Below are 23,636 nucleotides of genomic sequence, written 5' to 3' on the forward strand. Positions count from 1 at the left end.
ACTGTGATACAATGGTATTGGTGATGGCACAATGATATAACTGTAGATATTGGATGAGTAGTAATAAAGACAATAATAATAATAACTTGTTGAAGATAATAATGAAGAACTTGCTGAAGGAGTTTGAAGATAATGACGACTGAAGATATTATTGGAAGAATTGAGTATAATGATGATTTGAAGATATTAATAATAGGAGTGGAGTAAGATAAAGTCAAATGGAAGGGGTCTTGCTGAATGAAGTCGTGGCTGCTAGGACACCAGGGAAACTGGCCACGGACAGTGACCGTCAGGATCAGAGGGAGGAAGATGACACCTTTGAGGTGTTTAACCTTGTATCCTTGTATCCTTAATGGCGGCAATGAAGGTTCCATGGAAGAATATGGATAGGCAGTGGACGATTAGCAGGAGTGGATACCGAGAAGACTTCACCCAGAGGATTGGAGTCAGGCTGCAGCGGAGACTGCAGGAATTGCCAGAGATGCACGGAGATGCTATCAGATAGACAACATTGTACTGACTGCCGGTCTGGCCCGGCTAGTCAGTATTTAAGTGCTGAGCTGTAGTGTGATTGGCCACAGGGATGACATTATGGCTGGAGCTGCGAAGTATAGGCTCTGGGAACCAACAAGATGGTCGCCGCCCATTGTGGCGACACAAACCAGCCGGCAAGGAATACTACGCGGAGGTGCTGCAGCCGGCACTTCCCAGCCTGAGGCCTAGATGGACGCGGAAACCATCATGGCGGATCGCGCCTCACGCTACCCAGAACCAGAACGCCAAGACACTGCGCATCAGAACTGAAACTCGGCAAAGGGACATGGACCCTGATGGGTGACAGAGCGACAGCGCACAGCAGGTCGGCATCGACATCAGAAGCGGAGGTGAGCGCCAGGGCAGAGAGCATAGCGTCAGGGCACCGCAGGATGGAGACAGCACAGGGAGCAAGGGTAGCTGCTATGGTGGTCGTGACACTAGAGTTTTATTGGCCTTTTTTGTTGCTATATTACATTGAGCACTACACCCTAGTTTGTTGTCTATTTGGACTCCTAGGCCCTATACGTTAGACATAAGCTGTGTCTGTGAGCAATACCACATCCTACTTTACTATACGTTAAACATTACCTGTGTCTGTGAGATATACCACAATCTACTTTACTTTACTATACATTAAACATAATTTGTATCTGTGAGCTATACCACACCCTACTTTACTTTACTATACTTTAAACATAACCTGTGTCTGTGAGCTATACCACACCCTACTTTACTATACGTTAAACAGAACTTGTATTTGTGAGCAACAGTATGCCACACCCTACTTTACTATACGTTAAACATAACCTGTGTCTGTGAGCTATACCACACCCTACTTTCACATGCCTTGAGTTTGTGACAGAATGTTCTTCCTGAGAATCAGATTAGAACTTTTTTGGATATCAACCTAATCTTTAAGTCATGTGAAAAAAAAAAAAAAAAACATTTCCTTTTGAAATTATATATATTCAGGCATTAAGTCACTGCAAGCACTGTCATATTGACTTCTAAAATGGAGCGACAAGCAAGGTTTACATGTATTTACTTCAGTATACTCTGTTGTGCCTACACGCTTTATGCATATAACACTTCAGTGGAAAAGGTTAACCCTGATGAGATAATTGATAACATTTTAAAATTACTCAATAATATGACAAAATTGACAGATGAGGTAAGTAAAACTCTGGATTTTTAGCTTGTGTTACTGTATATTCGGATTATTTGGTAAAAATTACTATTACAAACTAACAGTAAAGTAAGATGATGAGTAAGATGAGTAAGTAAGATCATTGTTTGTGATTATTATTATTTTTATTATTTTGGCAGGATATGAATTATGCTCGTTTCGATATTCCTATTGGAATAGATGTGGTAATGTATTTTAATTCAATTATTTAGGCATATTGTTTCTGTAAAACATTTATATATATATATATATATATATATATATATTTATATATATATATATATATGGGACAGTACAGATGGTGCAATAGTTAGCATTACTGCCTGACAGCGCTGAAGTCATGGGTTCAATTCCCACCATGACTCTGTGCAGAGTTTGTATATTCTCCCCGTACTTGCGTGGGTTTACTCCGGGTACTCTGGTTTCCTCCCAGAATCCAAAAATATACTAGTAGGCTAATTGGCTCCAAACAAAATTAATCCTAGAATGTCTGTGTGTGCGTGCATATGTGGTAGGGAATATAAATTGAAAACTCCACTGGGGCAGGGACTGATGTGAATGTTCAAATATTCTCTGTAAAGCGCTGCGGAATATGTATGAGCTATATAAGAAACTGTTAATTAATAAATAAATATAATTTTTTTTTAATTGAAGATGTAGTTTAAGTTTATATGGAAAATAACACTTTGGGGAAATTGAATTAACCACCAATAATTACTGTGGCTAATTAATCCCATGGGGGTAAATTATTTATCCCCAATAGCCTGCTTTAGTGGGGATTTTGTTTCTTGTGCCTGGAGATTCTCATACTAGACATGCCACAGTGTCCTGCGTGGGGGGCAGCTGGGAGTCCCCCCGTCACCCACACAGCATCTATTCCTGCAGCCAGAGTGGCTGGGGGCAGGGCCTGTAGCTCACAGAGCTGCTGGTCCTGCCCCCACAGGGATAAAACAGATGTATGGCATCGCAGGAGCAGCGTGAGTATAGGCCATGCCCCCACGTCTGTAGGTCTAATGTTGGGAGGTATGTCATGAGTGACTCGTATGCAATGTTGGCAAGATTTTGCATATGCACTGTGGGGCATGCCAGAGGTAAGACACATCCAGGGTTTGATTAAAGGTTCCAGGTGCCCAAGGCTAATACACATGTACCCCCACCCCCTTTAATGCTGCTAAACACACATTTATGGGTTCTCAGGGACTCACCAGTCATACTGCCCATTATGTCCAAATGTTGTGTAGGATCTAATGCTTGTGGCGTGTGAAGGAGACTGGCTTTAGGCTGACCAGTTGGCACTATAGCACAATATAACTAAAGTAATGGTTCCATCTGTAGATTTGTTTGCACAACCACTCGCCAGTCAACTTTATCCCCACAGTTCATCGATATGGTTGATAGCTAACAAATATGGAATAAATTAGGCCCTAAAACCTGCAAGACGCACCCTCTCCCTATCGAGGTGCCTAATCAGCTCATCAAGTTAATTAGGCAATGGATACAGTGCATACATAGGCTAAATAGCAAGAAGACTGACACACTGTGGGCCTACAATGGATCTACAGGAGGGGGATTTACATTCCTCCATTCTTTTTCATCCTTTACGGCTGTACGGCTGCAACAGCTGTATACTGCATGAACCTGGCTGAAATCTTAGAAGAATAAAAAGGGCTTGACAAGTGATAAAATGTGTTATAGAGTGATAAACCACTAACCAATCAAGGCGTAACCATTGGCAGATTCAAGATTCAGGGGGGGGGGCACCCGGGCACGTCCCCCCCCCTGTCATTTATTTGTAGCTGAGGACCAGGACTTTCCAACGAGCCCAGCCCTGTGTCTCTAGCCCCCCAGGAACCGGAGATATTGCATGGCAAAGCTGTAATATTTTCCCCTTAGGATAATATGGGACCCGTTAATTCCGACCCCTACCGGGTTCCGACGGCTACCAGTCCTCCTCCTGGCATCACAGAAGCTTGTGTTTGATTTCATTCAATTCCAAATCGCTGGGCCTTCAATATGATACCAGGCTGGTCCATATCGGTCAATCGGTTCCAGAGATATTGCGGGTAAACAGATTTTTTTATTTTTTGAAATGTAATTTCATGGCTGTTCATGTTCTTTGAGGGCAGATTACTCTGGAACCAAACGTTCCATTTTCAACATCATTCAAAGCCCACTCAAAAGTTCTTCAATATGATACTTGTCTCATGTAAATGGGTCAGTTGGTTCCAAAGATATAGCCGGTTAAATGAGATAACTGGTTAAAGGGGGGAGGGGTGGTTTTCTCTCCCTCTCACACCAGAAAATGCAGGGACTAGGCTGGTGTAAAAGGGGCCAACCCGGGAATGCATTTTCTGGTGTGAAAGGGGTATTATTTCAAATAGCCGGGACCTGCAGAGCTCTGGATACAGCCAGGCTCTGCCACTGTCAGTGGCTGTCACTTCTGCCTGGTGGCGGCTGTCCCCCATTTACCACGAGCATGTATTCCCCCTTGGCAATGAGCATGTAATCCCACATGGCAATGAGCATGGAACCCTTGGCAATGAGCATGTAGATAAGCAGCATTTATATAGCATCATTTTTAATAGGCATTATGGTGTTTGGCATAATACGTAATGGACATAATGGCGTGTAACTTAACGTGTAATGGACATTATGGTGTAAATGTCCCTGTTTATGAAGCGTATTGTGAATTTTGGCTTAATCTGTGTGGCATTATGTGAATTTTGGCTCAATCCATGTGGCATTATGCGAATTTTGGCTCAATCCGTGTGGAATTTTATGAATTTTGGCTCAGTCCGTGTGGCATGGCATTATATGAATTTTGGCTCAATCCATGTGGCATTATGTGAATTTTGACACAATCCATGTGGCATTATGTGACTTTTGACTCAATCCATTTGGCATTATGTGAATTCTGGCTCAATCCATGTTATTATGTGAATTTTGGCTCAATCCGTGTGGCATTATGTGAATTTTGGCTCAATCCATTCGGCATTTTATGAATTTTGGCTCAATCCGTGTGGCATTATATGAATTTTGGCTCAATCCATGTGGCATTATGTGAATTTTGACACAATCCATGTGGCATTATGTGACTTTTGACTCAATCCATTTGGCATTATGTGAATTCTGGCACAATCCATGTGTTATTATGTGAATGTTGGCTCAATACGTGTCGCATTATGGAAATTTTGCCTCAATCCTTGTGGCATTATGTGAATTTTGGCTCAATCCGTATGGCTTTTTATGAATTTTGGCTCAATCTGTGTGGCATTATGTGAATTTTGGCTCAATCCGTATGGCATTTTATGAATTTTGGCTTTGGTACACTACACTCAAGGACACGCCCCTGTTGAGTAAGCACACACCCTTTTCCAGAGCACAACTACATCCTTCACTTTTGTCGCCATGGTGGGCCTGCATACTTTAAATGCCAGGGCCTATTTTTAATCCCAGTCCCACTCTCTCTGCCGCTCTCTTAGCATGTACACTGGCACCACTAAAACCGCCCCTCCCCCACCCAAACCCTCTTTTATCATGGTGCCCCCCCCCCCCCCCTGTCATTTTATCCTGGATCCGCCCCTGGGCATAACTGTTATTTTCAAACAAAGCTTGTGCAATGACAGTTAGGAGCTGATTGGCTTGAGGTTAATCACTCTCCATTTTATCACTTTTCAAGCTTAGTATATTTAACTCAGAGGATCGGAAGTGAGTGGCAATGCTGTGAGGGTGGGATGTACTAAACTGAAAATGCGGCACAAACCCGTTATCTGGGTCTTTTCCCACATTTGGAGCATGCCTGTGCCTGGCACAGAAGGAGGGGAGGAGCCGCGAGGACCTGCTCACCCCCAGCCGGCTGCTTTGTTATACTAATCACATATGTACTTACATAAGCAAGAGCTGCCCTTTGTGATACTAATCACATATGTTAGTACATATGTGATTAGTATATCAATGCTATGTGCAGCGGCATGGTACATCCTGCCCAGCCTCTAATCCTACTACTGCCAGACAGTTCTGCTGACGTGCAGAGTAATGCAATGCACAGTTCCACCATGAATATTTTAAAGGTAAATAAGGCAATATGGGTGCAAATTGGCAATATGTTTTCCAATCCCGCAAATCGGAGTGTCATATCATCTACATTGTGTAGTATGTCTCTTGATTATGTGCTCAGGACGGCAGGGATGTCACCACATCAAATGTGTCAACCCCACTAAGGAATGCATGCTCCTGGATGCACTGTATGATATGCCACTATATTATTCTGTGTGTTGGCCACAATCCCTGTCTGAAAATAATACATTGTAATATGAGTCTGGTAGTAATTCCCGTTGTTTCTTCCTATGCCCTATTCTTTTATTTTACAAAATGATGTTTAATATAACGAGAGTGCATCTTTGCTTCTTGCTGTGTATAGGCCTACTTTTATGTTATATTGCAGATGGTGTATAAGACACATAATACTTTCTTATCTTTTTTTATCCTCTGCAGACCAATGAATCACAGTGTTTTAAAACATTCTTGGAGACTTTTGCAAATCAATCTAAAATATTAAAATATAATATGACAGAAACCTATTTGAAAAACATTGTCGATAAAATTTATAATTGTATGCTTTGCCTGGAAGAAGTCTGTACGGGAATAATGGTAAGTGGTGTACTCCTCTCCATCCACTAATTTTGTGAAGCTTTATAACATGATAAATGCATTTGGACAACTATTTTAAAAGTATTAAAATCAGGATTTAGCCAGTTATATTATTCCTGCTCATTAGACATGTGAGATTAATACTACAGCTGCCCAGATGGGTCATTTGTTTTCTGAAGTGACAGTGATCAAAGTAAGCAGTCACCACAGAGGGGAATCATTTCTCAACACTGGCATTGTTCGCACAGAACATTAGGGGTTATTCAGAGCTGATCGCTATTCTGTGAATTTGCAAGTGGACCTATTATCAAATGACTGCACATGGGTATGGCTCATAGTGTGTATGCACAAGGCGAACACAAATCAGTAATTCATCTTTTCGCAATCCCCGCACAACTTGACATACAGGAAGCTGCTGTTTGTAGGTGGGAAGTAGGTATTTTTTTAAAGTGTCAGAAAAAATGCAGGCGTGCCCAGGCAATTATAGGGAGGGTGTAAGACATCAGGTCCAGCCTTGATCAGCCGGTCTCTGTCGCAGAGTTGTGGAAGGGTCAGAGCTACGCAGACTTGCACAGACTGGGAAAATCATATGATGGTGATTGAGTTGCATATGGATTGGCAGCTGGCTGACAATATTTTCACAAGTCATTCTCAGACTAGCACATGGTGAGTTTTCACTGCGTCTGAGCGGCAACTATCTGATTGCAGACCTCTGCAAATTCGCACAGCAGCGATCAGGTCCTTTTGGAGGTACAGTATAGAGCAGTTGCATGCTGTGGAAGCAGGTGTCTCAACAACAGTGACATTTGGTCAGGGAAGAAGGAAAAGCAAAGCCTCACATGTCATTCTCTAGTATAATTCAGACTTTTGACTATAAAATTGATTAGACTAATACAAAGATTTTTTTTTCAATTATAAATATTATTTTTGCATTATTGTAATTTTTTCTCTAGTCAAAACTCAATACATTTTCAGTGTTCCACAGGAAATGCAGGGACTGCCAGTAAGGGACCAGACATGAGCTCAGCCTCACCTTTTTCATAATATATATAAGACAAAATATTGTCCAATTTATTTAGAATATTGGAATGATTTATGGACCATATAGTGTAACCACGATCACACCATTTCCACATTTTTAGGTGCCGTTCGGGCCGCAGCCGCTTGGTCCCTGCCTCCCTGAGCGCTAGTGTCTACTATAGCGATGGAGGCGGGTGGAGGCCATATCCTTCCAGCTTCAGCCGGGCAGACAACGGGGAAGTGTGGAGGACATTGCTAGGCAATGCCCCAAACTTCTGGCCGGTGATTGACAGCGGGGACGCAGTAATCGGCAGCTCCCCCACGTCATCCACACCTGGTAGGTGGGGTGTTTTGTCAGGCTTTATGGTGCTGTTATAGGGCGGGTTGGACAAAGGCAAAAATGCGGTAAAACCCCCATTTTCAAATGTACTAAGACCCGGCCGCTGCGTCTTTAACGGGCAGGGTATCGCCACCCAAAATGGCAAAACCCTGTAGAAGCCTATGGGCTTCTTATCGCTGCCTGCCGCCCATTACAGACTACAGACGCCGACCCAGTCCCGTCCTCCATCATATTCCTCTTCCCCTTCCTGCTGCAGGGGGGAGGAGGAGGTGCAGGGGACAGTTGCTAAAGCCAAGGATGTGACAGAGAACCCCCACACACCACATCACAGGTATCCCGGGGCTAGATGCATATGTTAGTGCATATGCGCTAGCATCGTTGTGGTGGCGTGGCAAGGCAAGGGTCAGCAATGTATTTTAATACATCCTGCCCATAGCATCTAGGTTTGGTCCTCATTTCCAGCATGTTAACGGTCCCTCTTTGGTTACTGCTTTAGCGTCCAGCTGCCTGCCAGTTTGTTGTCTGCCATTTTCACCTTCCCAGATAAGTCAGCAGGGTGCAGCCTTATATCTTTTGTATTCTCTTTTGGAATTATCTCTTTTGCATTGTTGCATTCCATAGTAATTGTTTTGAATAACCCCAGTTTCATCTTGTGTATTGTTACATTTATAGTATTTTGGAATTCAGTGTCTCTGGTAACATCTCATGCATTGTTGCATTTGTGGGTCTCTAACCCTTATTGGGAGGTGTGTAAAATAAATAAATACATTGTTTAGTGTGTATTCAGCAATAGTCAAAAACTGTCTAGGTAGTGGGCATGGATGCACTGTTGCAAATATCACAGAAACATAAAAGCACAAGGAGAGGTGGTTATCAGATCTAACTGAGAGGGTATGGCTTGATTCAATGTTAGGTGACCTAAACCAACATGAACAAGATACAGATGATCAAGATGGCTAAATGAAATTCTCCTTTACCATATTCAAAAAATTCCCATTAGGTTGTACAATTCTTCTTTAAGCAATGGTACCACAGTTATTCCAATTGTGTGTGTGTATGTGTGTGTGTGTGTGTGTATATATATATATATATATATATATATATATATATATATATATATATATAAAATAGGGCGGGATATACCAGGCAATTGCAGTACATCCTGCTGCATTGATACTAATCATATATGTACTAAAATTTGTGATAAGAGCTGCCCTTTGTGAAGCAGCTGTCAGGGGTAGAGCGGATCCACATGGCTCTCCTCCTCCTCCTGTGCCTGGAAGCATGCTGCTCAGAAGGCTGCAGGGAATTGTTTGAACAAGCTACCCATCATGTAGGAACATTGAAGGTATTGCTGTTGGTGGTGATTGTGGCTCAGGGATACTCTGTTGATCATATGAGGGAAGACAGACATCACATGGTGTGGTGCAGTTTGGGGTTACTGAAGGGTAGTGATGGAGAGAGAGGAGGGTGATGATTGCACGGTGGGCAGGGGGTACTGAAGCTACCACTGCATGGTTGGGGGAGGGGCAGAGGTGACAGAGGATGCTGCGGTACTTGTGTATTATCTGGGCGCCCCATTTTTTCATCGCATGCCACTACTTAAGGCGTACGATGTGATGCGATTTTTCATTGTAAAGACCCGATTTTTAATTGTATAGTCACCCATGGGTGATTTCATACCCTCACTATTCAACTACACATAGAGTTGATTTTATATAGTGTGGCGAGCGCACCGAGCCCGAAGCGAGGGGACGCGGCATACTTTACATGTATTCTGCGTCCCCTCGAGGGGCTCGCTGCGCTTGCCACGCTTCGGGCTCGGTGGCTCGCTGTGCTTGCCACACTATATAAAATCAACTCCATGCGTAGTTGGATAGTGGGGGTGTGAAATCACCCATGGGTGACTATACAATTAAAAACCGGGTCTTTACAATGATGCAATACAATGAAAAAAACGTCCGCCCAGATATTACACAAGTACCGATGCTGCTGTTTGAGGGGAGAGAGGTATAGTGTACGAATACACTCACTGAGGCAGACACCCATGGAGAGAGACTGACGTGCAGCAGCAGTACTGATTCTCTTCTACTATATATGTTTGTTAATGGGCCCAGACCATGCAGTTGCTAATAGGTTAGCCAAGCCTTTGTTGTGTCTGATCACAACTGGTTTGGAGATTGGCCACACCCCTAAGCATTGACCTGTACCACTGAATTATCCTGGTGGGCCTTACATTCCCACTTTAATAATGACCCTAGAGATGCTCTGCAGAAACCTGACAAACCTATGGAAGTTCGTTGAGGATTTCAAGAAGACACAGAAAGGAAAATAAGTATTTTGCTCTGATTCACTCCCAAACCCCTATTACTTTACAGATCAGGTGACATACATCTATTAATGGCACGAAATGGAATAAAAATGAATTTAATGCAAATTATAATGGATTGATATATATTTTGTTTTCAGAAACGTAATGAAGATACAGAATCCTGCAAAAAGAATGTGAAAAACAGGAAAGCGACGACATTCATAAAAAATTTTGTAGAATTCTCAGAGATGCTGGAGAAGGACATGTTTTGCCATGATAAAGCTAATCCCACAGTGAATTATAATAAAGATAAAACAAATCCTTGGGTAAAAAAAAATAGATGCAAAATCATATATTGTACTAGTGTAAAACATTATACTTCTAAAGATCTGCATTCAGATGAGAAGCCTGTACTTTACCTGAGCTAAGTGTAGAATCAAATAATAATGCATGTTTTGTAGCAGTCTCTAGGGGCCTTATTCTGATCGGTGCGGCCGGATCCGAATATGCGGCCAGGACCGTGCGTGCGAAACCCCGCCTTCCGAACGGACCGCACGCCTCTGCACATGCGCAGACACAAAACATCGGCGGACCGACTGCACGCGGCCATTACCGCACCAACCAGAATAAGGGCCTAGGTATTTTCATGTCTGTTCATGGTAGTACAAACACGTGATGCTTGTTAATTAAATAAAAATACACATATCACATTAAACCTACAGTATATATTTTTTTCTAAAAGTAATTGTTCCAATAGAACTACTGTTCCCTCACTGTATTCACCTGCAGCAAGGTCTGAGCAGTATATACCATACTGTAGCAAATTGTTTGGGTAAGAAAAGCTGCGATTTGGTGGATAGATGTGGCTGCAATCTGGGGCGGGGTGTCAGCATTCTGGGAAATTATTCTACATTGACCCAATTTGACTAAATGTATGTATGTGTTTTAGATTGCACTTTGGTTTTATATAAATATATATATATATATATATATATGTAATCCTGGCACTCAGGCTGAGTGTGCAAAGACTTGGGTGTCCCTCTATCATCGGTAGGAAATGTAGTAGAACAACAGCAGAGGGCACTCACAAGATTTGTAAAGCTGCACGGCGGCAAGCTAACAATAAATATAACAATTGACACAAGAGGTTGTGAGTCAACGTTTCGGGCTGGTCGCCTTTTATCAAGACATAAAAAAAAAGTGTACAATACTTACATTTATAGATGCAAACATAACAAGTCATGCTGTGCTCCCACCACCTGTGCTGCTCCCCTGGCCCGGAATTGATGACATCATCGGCGCACCTGCACCCGTGTGAGCAGTGTCACCAGGGGGCGTGTGTCATACACTGAGTGAGGGTAACCATGGTAACCCTATAAACAAAGGGAAAAATAGCCGAGAAATATCTTAAGCACCTGAAGGAGAAAAGTGTGTGCAGAAAAACAGACCACCGGGGAACTGAGCGGTATGGTACAAACAGAATACAAGTAATAAGAAATGACAAGCGTCTGCGAACAAGTAGCGCTGACACCCAGTGACCAAGATGCGGTGTGCGGTGTTCCAAGTGTATGGTGCTGAACAGAACAGAAGTGCACAGTGGCCCTTATTCTGATCGGTGCATACTTTCCCGAATTCTTACGGTGCGGTCCGCACGCCACGCTGTGCGGTGGCGTAAGGCCAACGTCCGTAGAAACGCCCACGTGTCCTCCGCATTGGGATGGACTCACTCTTTAAGAACAGGGCGTGTGTACGGACGACATACAAACCGTGCGTGTGCGGTGGACACGTACAGATTCTGCACGGTCTTCCCGCACAAGCACGGTCTTACCGCGTCAATCCCACACTTTTTTACTGAGTACACACAGCGATCACATGACCCACTTAGGCAATTAGGCAACCTCATGAAAAAGGGATTGTTATCAATTTCAATCAATTAAATGCTCATCTATACTGACCCACATTCCTACTACATTCATGACACACATTAACCCTTACAGCATGTGACCCTAACATACATCTATATACACTATTTACACTTTGCTTATTTAAAAGATTTTAAACAAGTTACACATATACTTTTGCATGTTAGAAAAAAACACTGACAACTTTGAACTTTAAATAACTATTTATTATTATAAACAACAAAAAATAATTGTCTAATAAATTAATTAGACTCATCTATGAGCCGGTCCATTTCGGCCAAAATCTGCCGCATGTGGCCTCTAATTCTTAGGAGGGCCCCACGGCGACCCTCCTCTGCTTGGGCAGGCTCATCTGTGGAGGAAATACAAATTGAAAAATTAATAATGATATTAATGCATACATTTAACATAGTCATACCTACATTTTAAACATGCACCGTGACAGGTGTGTGTGTATATGTGTATATATAGATATATATATATAGACACATATATAACTATATATATGACACATACACCTATACATACATGCATACATACTACATGGAAAGCCTGATTTTTGCCCTATACCCTTTACTCTGTAGAACACCTCACAGTCATACTGCTCCTTCTCAATCCAAACCCACCCATGACTAAGCTCTGAGAAGCATGTCACGCGCTGCACCAATCACAATTCTGCAAACAAAGTTCAGTGTCTGTTATATGATGGAGCCTGGCAGGGGAGTTACACAACTCTCAGGAATGCACAGTACATTGGTGCAATCAAGCATGGCTTGCCTGCTGATGGTCTGCTCCATAAATCATTGTCATAATGCCAGTTAGGTGAAGCTGCAGCACTAACCCACTCCCATGCACAAAATCATTACTAAGATCAAATCATCAAACAATTATGGTGGCAAACATACATGCAGACCGCAGGGGGTGGTTAGCTACAGGAGGGCCCAGGGGCACTGACCACTTGTTACTCCAGTCTAAGCCACGCCTGTCAATACTCCATTTATGCCATACTGAATCTAGTTTGGTCAAATTAAGCACCTGTAAACTATACTCACCTATATGAGGCTACAGATTGTACGCTTGCAGCAGGGACATGTAACCCTTACATGAGCACGTCATCACTTTCTTCCAGGATACAGATTAACTACACTGGTTCATTGACACTTAAAATCGACCTGAAAGCCATCCCCACAACCTGTGTCATTAATATGTGTCCTGGATGAAAGGGATGGTTTGCCCACCCTATCTAACCCCTAAGTGTGTCTGTTGCTACCCAGTTTGTTTTATCACTTTATAGTATTGAAAAACACAATTGAATCACCAGTGCTACATAGCAAATAGTAGATGACAAAAGGAAAAATTAATCCTTATGTATACATACCAATTTCTGCCGCCTGGACGACCTCACAGGCCTCAAACTCCTCCTCTTCCTCTTCCTCAGGGGCCTCCACTGGTGGCACCTCCTCCTCTGGTGGCACGTCCTCCTCTGGTGGCAGCGCCTCCACAGCCCAGGCTGGTGGCCTTATTGCCTTAAATAAGGTCATGTAAGCAATCATGTACAAATGGCCATTTAATGTATAAACACTCACATCTCGCTATGCTGGCCCTGATTTGCTGGAGCAAATCCGGCTGGCGTCGTCTCAAGTCGGACCACCGCCGCTACAGCTGTGCGATGGTCCGCCGCACCTGCGTACGGGCGAATATGCGGCGGCGGGCCACCGCATAAGCATTCCGCTTATGCCTATTCGTAATAAATGGGCCCGCCCGCCCCAGCCTGGTCTCCATAACAGAGACCAGTGTCCTCAGCTCCGCTGCCGAGAAAGGTGCTGCTCTGCCATAGGCCGCCATCTTAGCAATGGCACAAATCAAACAATCATGTGCTGTCTTTGGTTGATCAGAGTGATATTTGGTATTAACTTTATTGTTCATTTTTACACTAACAGCGTGTATGCGCCCGAACAGACGGCTAACCCATTGCATCGCACACCCATCCTAAACAGACAGTGTAAAATAAGATGGAAACACATTATATATAATCTATAACATTCACCAAACATGGGTATAAGCAACAGGTGAAATAGTCTGCATCACTAGACACTTACACCTAACTCAACAAGGTACTAAACAGCTATTTTATAATGAAAGCTATGCAGCAGAAACATAGCAAATAGTGGCAGACCTTTTCCCAAAATTAGGCCATGCTGCCATGTGTACACTTACCTTCTACTGGCCCATACTACAGAGGTGGAATGAAAAGTAACTAGCATCCAGCCTGAATTTGGAGTGCTTTCACATGTGATTTGGATGCTAGCACTGATTACTTGTGGCTAAGTGGTGGACTGGATTTACATATGGAATGGGTAGTGTCAGTTGTACTACATACCAAACAAGTGCACAGTACAGATGTACATTCAAATATACATTTCATGTGTGACCTCAGTTTTATTTGGTCTTTGGTGTTCAAATCTGCATTTAGCTACTAAATCAGACTTACTCAGTTTGCCAGGTTTTTGAGAAATATTTATCCACATCAAGGGGCGTGCCGTATGCGCCGCACGGTTGACGCTGCCGTACGGAACGCGGCCGTACGGAACGCAGGTTGCAGCTGATTAACGCCAATTACAGAAATAGTATTTAAAGTTGTCCTAGAAAGGCAAACAGTTGTTGCAAACATGGCTGGCTCAGAGTCAGAGGAAGAACAGGTGGTGCAGAACCTCTTGTCCCGCATGGAGTCCAACACCACCTATGTCCCCCTCAACCGAGAGCAGCCAGATGGGCCATCAACATCAGGCCAATCAGCAGCTGGCCCATCCTCAGCATCAGCAGAATCATTGGGAACACAGCAGGTGGCTTCCCAACAGAGTAGCCAGGCCAGCACTTCAAGTACAGCAACCGGTGGCCGTGGCCGTGGCAGTGGCAGTGGCGGTGCCAGTGGTCGTGCCCATGGCCGCAATCGGGCAACAGAGGAACCAACCACCAGAAACATGGCATTTGAACCGCAGGAGCTTGACATCCTGGTGACGCGGGCACGGGATTTGATAGAGTGCCCACCGGTAAAGTTGACACGCACAAGGAGATGGAAGATCTGGGAGGAGATAACGGCGGAGATTAATGCGGTGGCTCCACAAGTTCGTGAGGCGGAGCACGTTAAGAAGAGGCAAGTACATGTGTGTTACATTTGAGCAGTACAAGTCCAGTAATGTTTACATTCAATATTAGATGGAGTTGGTCAATGGGTGGTCACGTTGCTTGGAGGCACAGACATGTTTGCCATGACATTGAATTGATAGTTATTGTAGGGTGACTGTGGTTGTATCTTCTAAGGGTTGTTTTTCAAAATGAATATAATGTAAGTTTGGTGTCAGTAGGCACATGTTGTATTATGTTTCAGATTGCAATGGGTGCTACAGCAAACATGAGGAGTGACATGTATTAATATGTACACTTTGATTGCAGGTGGCACGACTTCAAAGGGAACCTCAAGAAGAAATTGACCCAGCGGTGGGAACACAGCCACACCTCTGGGGCTGGCCCCATGCCTGGAAAGCTGAAGCTCACCCCCCTGGAAGAGATGGCACAGTGCTGCATTGCAGTGGAGGAGGTCCGGGGGGTGAGCACCATAGACAGCGAGTCCCCAGCGGAAGTGATGGCTTCTACGCTTGAAGGTAATTATTTGCCAGGCCATAAGTAGATGTTTTGAATTTTCCATGAAATGTGTGGTAATTGGTATTTTCTCGTTCAACAGCATCCCCACCGCTTGGTCAAGAATCTCTTGAGGAGGTTGTGGAGTCTGTGCCACCTGGCCCCAGTAGCAGGCCCGTGCAGCAGCAGCCGGCAATGTCCGCGGCTGAATTGGCCACGTGGGGGCATGTGCTTGAAAGTATTGTGCAGCAGGGAGACTCGGCATCAGAGCGGGTGCGTAGGGCCGAGGAGGTGCTGCAGGGTTTGACCACCAGCCAGCAGAGTATTGCTGCGAGCCTGCAGGCTATGAGTGCCAGCCAGCAATCTATTGCTGCTAGCCTGCAGGTGCTGGCTGATCAAGCCCTGCGGCAAAATGAACTCCTCCTCCGCCATAATGAACTTATGGTGGAGCTAGTTACCACCAATAGGGTCCTAATGTCACCCGTTTCTGGTGCATTACCACCATCATCACTCCCTGCTGCCAGAGGGGGAAGAAGATCCACCCCCTCCCCAGCATGTGCTCCACGTGACCCACCATCTGACTGTGGCCGTGGGCGAGGCCGAAGAGCTGCTGCACGTGGCAAGGAGCCTGCCAGGGGCAAACGTGCCCGCAAATGAACTTGTGTCCCCATTAATCTCCACCGTTATGTCTTCCCAAATTTTCCATTGAGCTGTGTGTGTCAGCATCCTGTGTCAAATTCCGTGCCGAGGGTCACCACATTTGCCCGCGGTTCAAATGTCATGTTTGGTTCCCCTGTTGCCCTGTTTCGGCTAGCATTACTGTGTGCTGTACTTGAAGTGTTGGTGCTCTACTTTTGTTGTGAAGCCACCTGATGTGTTCCTAATGATTCTGCTGTGGCTATTTATTATATATTATTTACTTTTAGTCCTGTTATGGTACCATTTATTTTGTGATGGTTTCGAAATTATTTTCTAAGTTTCTTTAATAAATGTTATTTTGGCCCCCGAAATGTCTGTATTAATTGATACATGCAGAAGTGACATGTGTATTAGTATTATTAATATTAAGTTGTGTTCATTATTTGCAGTGTAAAAGTGTGTGACAAGTGCAGCATGTAATGTTCCCTTTAAGCTGCAATGGTTCCAATTGAAGCAGTGAGAAGCGTGTAATTAACAAGTAATGAGTAAAGTAGGTGATTGTATTGTGTTCAGCTGACATTGGTTGAGGTGCGTCCGTCCTGATTAGGCGTCCCGATTGCCTAGCGCATGACCGAGTGGTGTCCGCTAAGCAATACTAGCCTTTTGGACACCGCACATTTCTTCCCTTTTTGTTCGCGTGCATTCGGCGTGCTGTCCGAATTCACGCCTACCAAAATATGTGTACTCCCCCGTGTCCGCCCATGTTTCCGCCCAGTTTAGCCCACTTTGAAACTACGCCCCTGTGTCATTCCGCATGACGCCCATAACACGCCCATATTGCCCGAGTGATTGCGGTGCACATTTCTGTACGGTATTAGTGAGAACAAGTACGGAGACCATGCGTGGCACATGCGCATGGCGTTCCCCACGCATGCGCAGACGGCTAAAAAACGCGATCCGAAAGAATTCGGGAAAGTACGCACCGATCAGAATAAGGGCCAGTGTGTGGAAACAAATCAGTAAACCGCCGTGTGGAACGCAAGGACGTGCAGTGCGGTATGTGCACGTGTAGAAAGAAGGGTCATGTCGACTATGTGTGTTCCGTGCTAATTACTATGGTGTTGTGAGAGGGGATTAGTGGTGTCAGCATTCTGGGAAATTATTCTACATTGACCCAATTTGACTAAATGTATGTATGTGTTTTAGATTGCACTTTGGTTTTATATAAATATATATATATATATATATATATATATATATATATATATGTAATCCTGGCACTCAGGCTGAGTGTGCAAAGACTTGGGTGTCCCTCTATCATCGGTAGGAAATGTAGTAGAACAACAGCAGAGGGCACTCACAAGATTTGTAAAGCTGCACGGCGGCAAGCTAACAATAAATATAACAATTGACACAAGAGGTTGTGAGTCAACGTTTCGGGCTGGTCGCCTTTTATCAAGACATAAAAAAAAAGTGTACAATACTTACATTTATAGATGCAAACATAACAAGTCATGCTGTGCTCCCACCACCTGTGCTGCTCCCCTGGCCCGGAATTGATGACATCATCGGCGCACCTGCACCCGTGTGAGCAGTGTCACCAGGGGGCGTGTGTCATACACTGAGTGAGGGTAACCATGGTAACCCTATAAACAAAGGGAAAAATAGCCGAGAAATATCTTAAGCACCTGAAGGAGAAAAGTGTGTGCAGAAAAACAGACCACCGGGGAACTGAGCGGTATGGTACAAACAGAATACAAGTAATAAGAAATGACAAGCGTCTGCGAACAAGTAGCGCTGACACCCAGTGACCAAGATGCGGTGTGCGGTGTTCCAAGTGTATGGTGCTGAACAGAACAGAAGTGCACAGTGGCCCTTATTCTGATCGGTGCATACTTTCCCGAATTCTTACGGTGCGGTCCGCACGCCACGCTGTGCGGTGGCGTAAGGCCAACGTCCGTAGAAACGCCCACGTGTCCTCCGCATTGGGATGGACTCACTCTTTAAGAACAGGGCGTGTGTACGGACGACATACAAACCGTGCGTGTGCGGTGGACACGTACAGATTCTGCACGGTCTTCCCGCACAAGCACGGTCTTACCGCGTCAATCCCACACTTTTTTACTGAGTACACACAGCGATCACATGACCCACTTAGGCAATTAGGCAACCTCATGAAAAAGGGATTGTTATCAATTTCAATCAATTAAATGCTCATCTATACTGACCCACATTCCTACTACATTCATGACACACATTAACCCTTACAGCATGTGACCCTAACATACATCTATATACACTATTTACACTTTGCTTATTTAAAAGATTTTAAACAAGTTACACATATACTTTTGCATGTTAGAAAAAAACACTGACAACTTTGAACTTTAAATAACTATTTATTATTATAAACAACAAAAAATAATTGTCTAATAAATTAATTAGACTCATCTATGAGCCGGTCCATTTCGGCCAAAATCTGCCGCATGTGGCCTCTAATTCTTAGGAGGGCCCCACGGCGACCCTCCTCTGCTTGGGCAGGCTCATCTGTGGAGGAAATACAAATTGAAAAATTAATAATGATATTAATGCATACATTTAACATAGTCATACCTACATTTTAAACATGCACCGTGACAGGTGTGTGTGTATATGTGTATATATAGATATATATATATATAGACACATATATAACTATATATATGACACATACACCTATACATACATGCATACATACTACATGGAAAGCCTGATTTTTGCCCTATACCCTTTACTCTGTAGAACACCTCACAGTCATACTGCTCCTTCTCAATCCAAACCCACCCATGACTAAGCTCTGAGAAGCATGTCACGCGCTGCACCAATCACAATTCTGCAAACAAAGTTCAGTGTCTGTTATATGATGGAGCCTGGCAGGGGAGTTACACAACTCTCAGGAATGCACAGTACATTGGTGCAATCAAGCATGGCTTGCCTGCTGATGGTCTGCTCCATAAATCATTGTCATAATGCCAGTTAGGTGAAGCTGCAGCACTAACCCACTCCCATGCACAAAATCATTACTAAGATCAAATCATCAAACAATTATGGTGGCAAACATACATGCAGACCGCAGGGGGTGGTTAGCTACAGGAGGGCCCAGGGGCACTGACCACTTGTTACTCCAGTCTAAGCCACGCCTGTCAATACTCCATTTATGCCATACTGAATCTAGTTTGGTCAAATTAAGCACCTGTAAACTATACTCACCTATATGAGGCTACAGATTGTACGCTTGCAGCAGGGACATGTAACCCTTACATGAGCACGTCATCACTTTCTTCCAGGATACAGATTAACTACACTGGTTCATTGACACTTAAAATCGACCTGAAAGCCATCCCCACAACCTGTGTCATTAATATGTGTCCTGGATGAAAGGGATGGTTTGCCCACCCTATCTAACCCCTAAGTGTGTCTGTTGCTACCCAGTTTGTTTTATCACTTTATAGTATTGAAAAACACAATTGAATCACCAGTGCTACATAGCAAATAGTAGATGACAAAAGGAAAAATTAATCCTTATGTATACATACCAATTTCTGCCGCCTGGACGACCTCACAGGCCTCAAACTCCTCCTCTTCCTCTTCCTCAGGGGCCTCCACTGGTGGCACCTCCTCCTCTGGTGGCACGTCCTCCTCTGGTGGCAGCGCCTCCACAGCCCAGGCTGGTGGCCTTATTGCCTTAAATAAGGTCATGTAAGCAATCATGTACAAATGGCCATTTAATGTATAAACACTCACATCTCGCTATGCTGGCCCTGATTTGCTGGAGCAAATCCGGCTGGCGTCGTCTCAAGTCGGACCACCGCCGCTACAGCTGTGCGATGGTCCGCCGCACCTGCGTACGGGCGAATATGCGGCGGCGGGCCACCGCATAAGCATTCCGCTTATGCCTATTCGTAATAAATGGGCCCGCCCGCCCCAGCCTGGTCTCCATAACAGAGACCAGTGTCCTCAGCTCCGCTGCCGAGAAAGGTGCTGCTCTGCCATAGGCCGCCATCTTAGCAATGGCACAAATCAAACAATCATGTGCTGTCTTTGGTTGATCAGAGTGATATTTGGTATTAACTTTATTGTTCATTTTTACACTAACAGCGTGTATGCGCCCGAACAGACGGCTAACCCATTGCATCGCACACCCATCCTAAACAGACAGTGTAAAATAAGATGGAAACACATTATATATAATCTATAACATTCACCAAACATGGGTATAAGCAACAGGTGAAATAGTCTGCATCACTAGACACTTACACCTAACTCAACAAGGTACTAAACAGCTATTTTATAATGAAAGCTATGCAGCAGAAACATAGCAAATAGTGGCAGACCTTTTCCCAAAATTAGGCCATGCTGCCATGTGTACACTTACCTTCTACTGGCCCATACTACAGAGGTGGAATGAAAAGTAACTAGCATCCAGCCTGAATTTGGAGTGCTTTCACATGTGATTTGGATGCTAGCACTGATTACTTGTGGCTAAGTGGTGGACTGGATTTACATATGGAATGGGTAGTGTCAGTTGTACTACATACCAAACAAGTGCACAGTACAGATGTACATTCAAATATACATTTCATGTGTGACCTCAGTTTTATTTGGTCTTTGGTGTTCAAATCTGCATTTAGCTACTAAATCAGACTTACTCAGTTTGCCAGGTTTTTGAGAAATATTTATCCACATCAAGGGGCGTGCCGTATGCGCCGCACGGTTGACGCTGCCGTACGGAACGCGGCCGTACGGAACGCAGGTTGCAGCTGATTAACGCCAATTACAGAAATAGTATTTAAAGTTGTCCTAGAAAGGCAAACAGTTGTTGCAAACATGGCTGGCTCAGAGTCAGAGGAAGAACAGGTGGTGCAGAACCTCTTGTCCCGCATGGAGTCCAACACCACCTATGTCCCCCTCAACCGAGAGCAGCCAGATGGGCCATCAACATCAGGCCAATCAGCAGCTGGCCCATCCTCAGCATCAGCAGAATCATTGGGAACACAGCAGGTGGCTTCCCAACAGAGTAGCCAGGCCAGCACTTCAAGTACAGCAACCGGTGGCCGTGGCCGTGGCAGTGGCAGTGGCGGTGCCAGTGGTCGTGCCCATGGCCGCAATCGGGCAACAGAGGAACCAACCACCAGAAACATGGCATTTGAACCGCAGGAGCTTGACATCCTGGTGACGCGGGCACGGGATTTGATAGAGTGCCCACCGGTAAAGTTGACACGCACAAGGAGATGGAAGATCTGGGAGGAGATAACGGCGGAGATTAATGCGGTGGCTCCACAAGTTCGTGAGGCGGAGCACGTTAAGAAGAGGCAAGTACATGTGTGTTACATTTGAGCAGTACAAGTCCAGTAATGTTTACATTCAATATTAGATGGAGTTGGTCAATGGGTGGTCACGTTGCTTGGAGGCACAGACATGTTTGCCATGACATTGAATTGATAGTTATTGTAGGGTGACTGTGGTTGTATCTTCTAAGGGTTGTTTTTCAAAATGAATATAATGTAAGTTTGGTGTCAGTAGGCACATGTTGTATTATGTTTCAGATTGCAATGGGTGCTACAGCAAACATGAGGAGTGACATGTATTAATATGTACACTTTGATTGCAGGTGGCACGACTTCAAAGGGAACCTCAAGAAGAAATTGACCCAGCGGTGGGAACACAGCCACACCTCTGGGGCTGGCCCCATGCCTGGAAAGCTGAAGCTCACCCCCCTGGAAGAGATGGCACAGTGCTGCATTGCAGTGGAGGAGGTCCGGGGGGTGAGCACCATAGACAGCGAGTCCCCAGCGGAAGTGATGGCTTCTACGCTTGAAGGTAATTATTTGCCAGGCCATAAGTAGATGTTTTGAATTTTCCATGAAATGTGTGGTAATTGGTATTTTCTCGTTCAACAGCATCCCCACCGCTTGGTCAAGAATCTCTTGAGGAGGTTGTGGAGTCTGTGCCACCTGGCCCCAGTAGCAGGCCCGTGCAGCAGCAGCCGGCAATGTCCGCGGCTGAATTGGCCACGTGGGGGCATGTGCTTGAAAGTATTGTGCAGCAGGGAGACTCGGCATCAGAGCGGGTGCGTAGGGCCGAGGAGGTGCTGCAGGGTTTGACCACCAGCCAGCAGAGTATTGCTGCGAGCCTGCAGGCTATGAGTGCCAGCCAGCAATCTATTGCTGCTAGCCTGCAGGTGCTGGCTGATCAAGCCCTGCGGCAAAATGAACTCCTCCTCCGCCATAATGAACTTATGGTGGAGCTAGTTACCACCAATAGGGTCCTAATGTCACCCGTTTCTGGTGCATTACCACCATCATCACTCCCTGCTGCCAGAGGGGGAAGAAGATCCACCCCCTCCCCAGCATGTGCTCCACGTGACCCACCATCTGACTGTGGCCGTGGGCGAGGCCGAAGAGCTGCTGCACGTGGCAAGGAGCCTGCCAGGGGCAAACGTGCCCGCAAATGAACTTGTGTCCCCATTAATCTCCACCGTTATGTCTTCCCAAATTTTCCATTGAGCTGTGTGTGTCAGCATCCTGTGTCAAATTCCGTGCCGAGGGTCACCACATTTGCCCGCGGTTCAAATGTCATGTTTGGTTCCCCTGTTGCCCTGTTTCGGCTAGCATTACTGTGTGCTGTACTTGAAGTGTTGGTGCTCTACTTTTGTTGTGAAGCCACCTGATGTGTTCCTAATGATTCTGCTGTGGCTATTTATTATATATTATTTACTTTTAGTCCTGTTATGGTACCATTTATTTTGTGATGGTTTCGAAATTATTTTCTAAGTTTCTTTAATAAATGTTATTTTGGCCCCCGAAATGTCTGTATTAATTGATACATGCAGAAGTGACATGTGTATTAGTATTATTAATATTAAGTTGTGTTCATTATTTGCAGTGTAAAAGTGTGTGACAAGTGCAGCATGTAATGTTCCCTTTAAGCTGCAATGGTTCCAATTGAAGCAGTGAGAAGCGTGTAATTAACAAGTAATGAGTAAAGTAGGTGATTGTATTGTGTTCAGCTGACATTGGTTGAGGTGCGTCCGTCCTGATTAGGCGTCCCGATTGCCTAGCGCATGACCGAGTGGTGTCCGCTAAGCAATACTAGCCTTTTGGACACCGCACATTTCTTCCCTTTTTGTTCGCGTGCATTCGGCGTGCTGTCCGAATGCACGCCTACCAAAATATGTGTACTCCCCCGTGTCCGCCCATGTTTCCGCCCAGTTTAGCCCACTTTGAAACTACGCCCCTGTGTCATTCCGCATGACGCCCATAACACGCCCATATTGCCCGAGTGATTGCGGTGCACATTTCTGTACGGTATTAGTGAGAACAAGTACGGAGACCATGCGTGGCACATGCGCAT

The 23,636-nt window shown here is 44.7% G+C and overlaps 1 protein-coding gene across 1 annotated transcript; it reads left to right on the forward strand.

The window, feature by feature from the left end:
- The first annotated feature begins 1,556 nt into the window (after nucleotides 1-1,556).
- Nucleotides 1,557-10,715, forward strand: LOC146072341 (uncharacterized). Its single transcript, XM_083179626.1, has 4 exons — nucleotides 1,557-1,708; nucleotides 1,864-1,908; nucleotides 6,218-6,373; nucleotides 10,203-10,715. Exons 1-4 carry the CDS (start codon nucleotides 1,688-1,690, stop codon nucleotides 10,470-10,472), a joined length of 492 nt encoding a protein of 163 aa, XP_083035752.1. The 5' UTR covers nucleotides 1,557-1,687; the 3' UTR covers nucleotides 10,473-10,715.
- Nucleotides 10,716-23,636: the final 12,921 nt, after the last annotated feature.

Source organism: Crinia signifera, chromosome 4 (assembly GCF_055691185.1).
Source record: "Crinia signifera chromosome 4, ASM5569118v1, whole genome shotgun sequence".
Taxonomy (NCBI): Eukaryota; Metazoa; Chordata; class Amphibia; order Anura; family Myobatrachidae; genus Crinia; species Crinia signifera.

Excerpts from the sequence above, each read along its gene's own strand:
- LOC146072341 (XM_083179626.1), top strand. The coding sequence starts at position 1,688 with ATGACAAAATTGACAGATGAG. Across the intron at positions 1,709-1,863 it reads TGACAAAATTGACAGATGAG|GATATGAATTATGCTCGTTT; the intron begins GTAAGTAAAACT and ends TTATTTTGGCAG. Across the intron at positions 1,909-6,217 it reads TTCCTATTGGAATAGATGTG|ACCAATGAATCACAGTGTTT; the intron begins GTAATGTATTTT and ends TATCCTCTGCAG.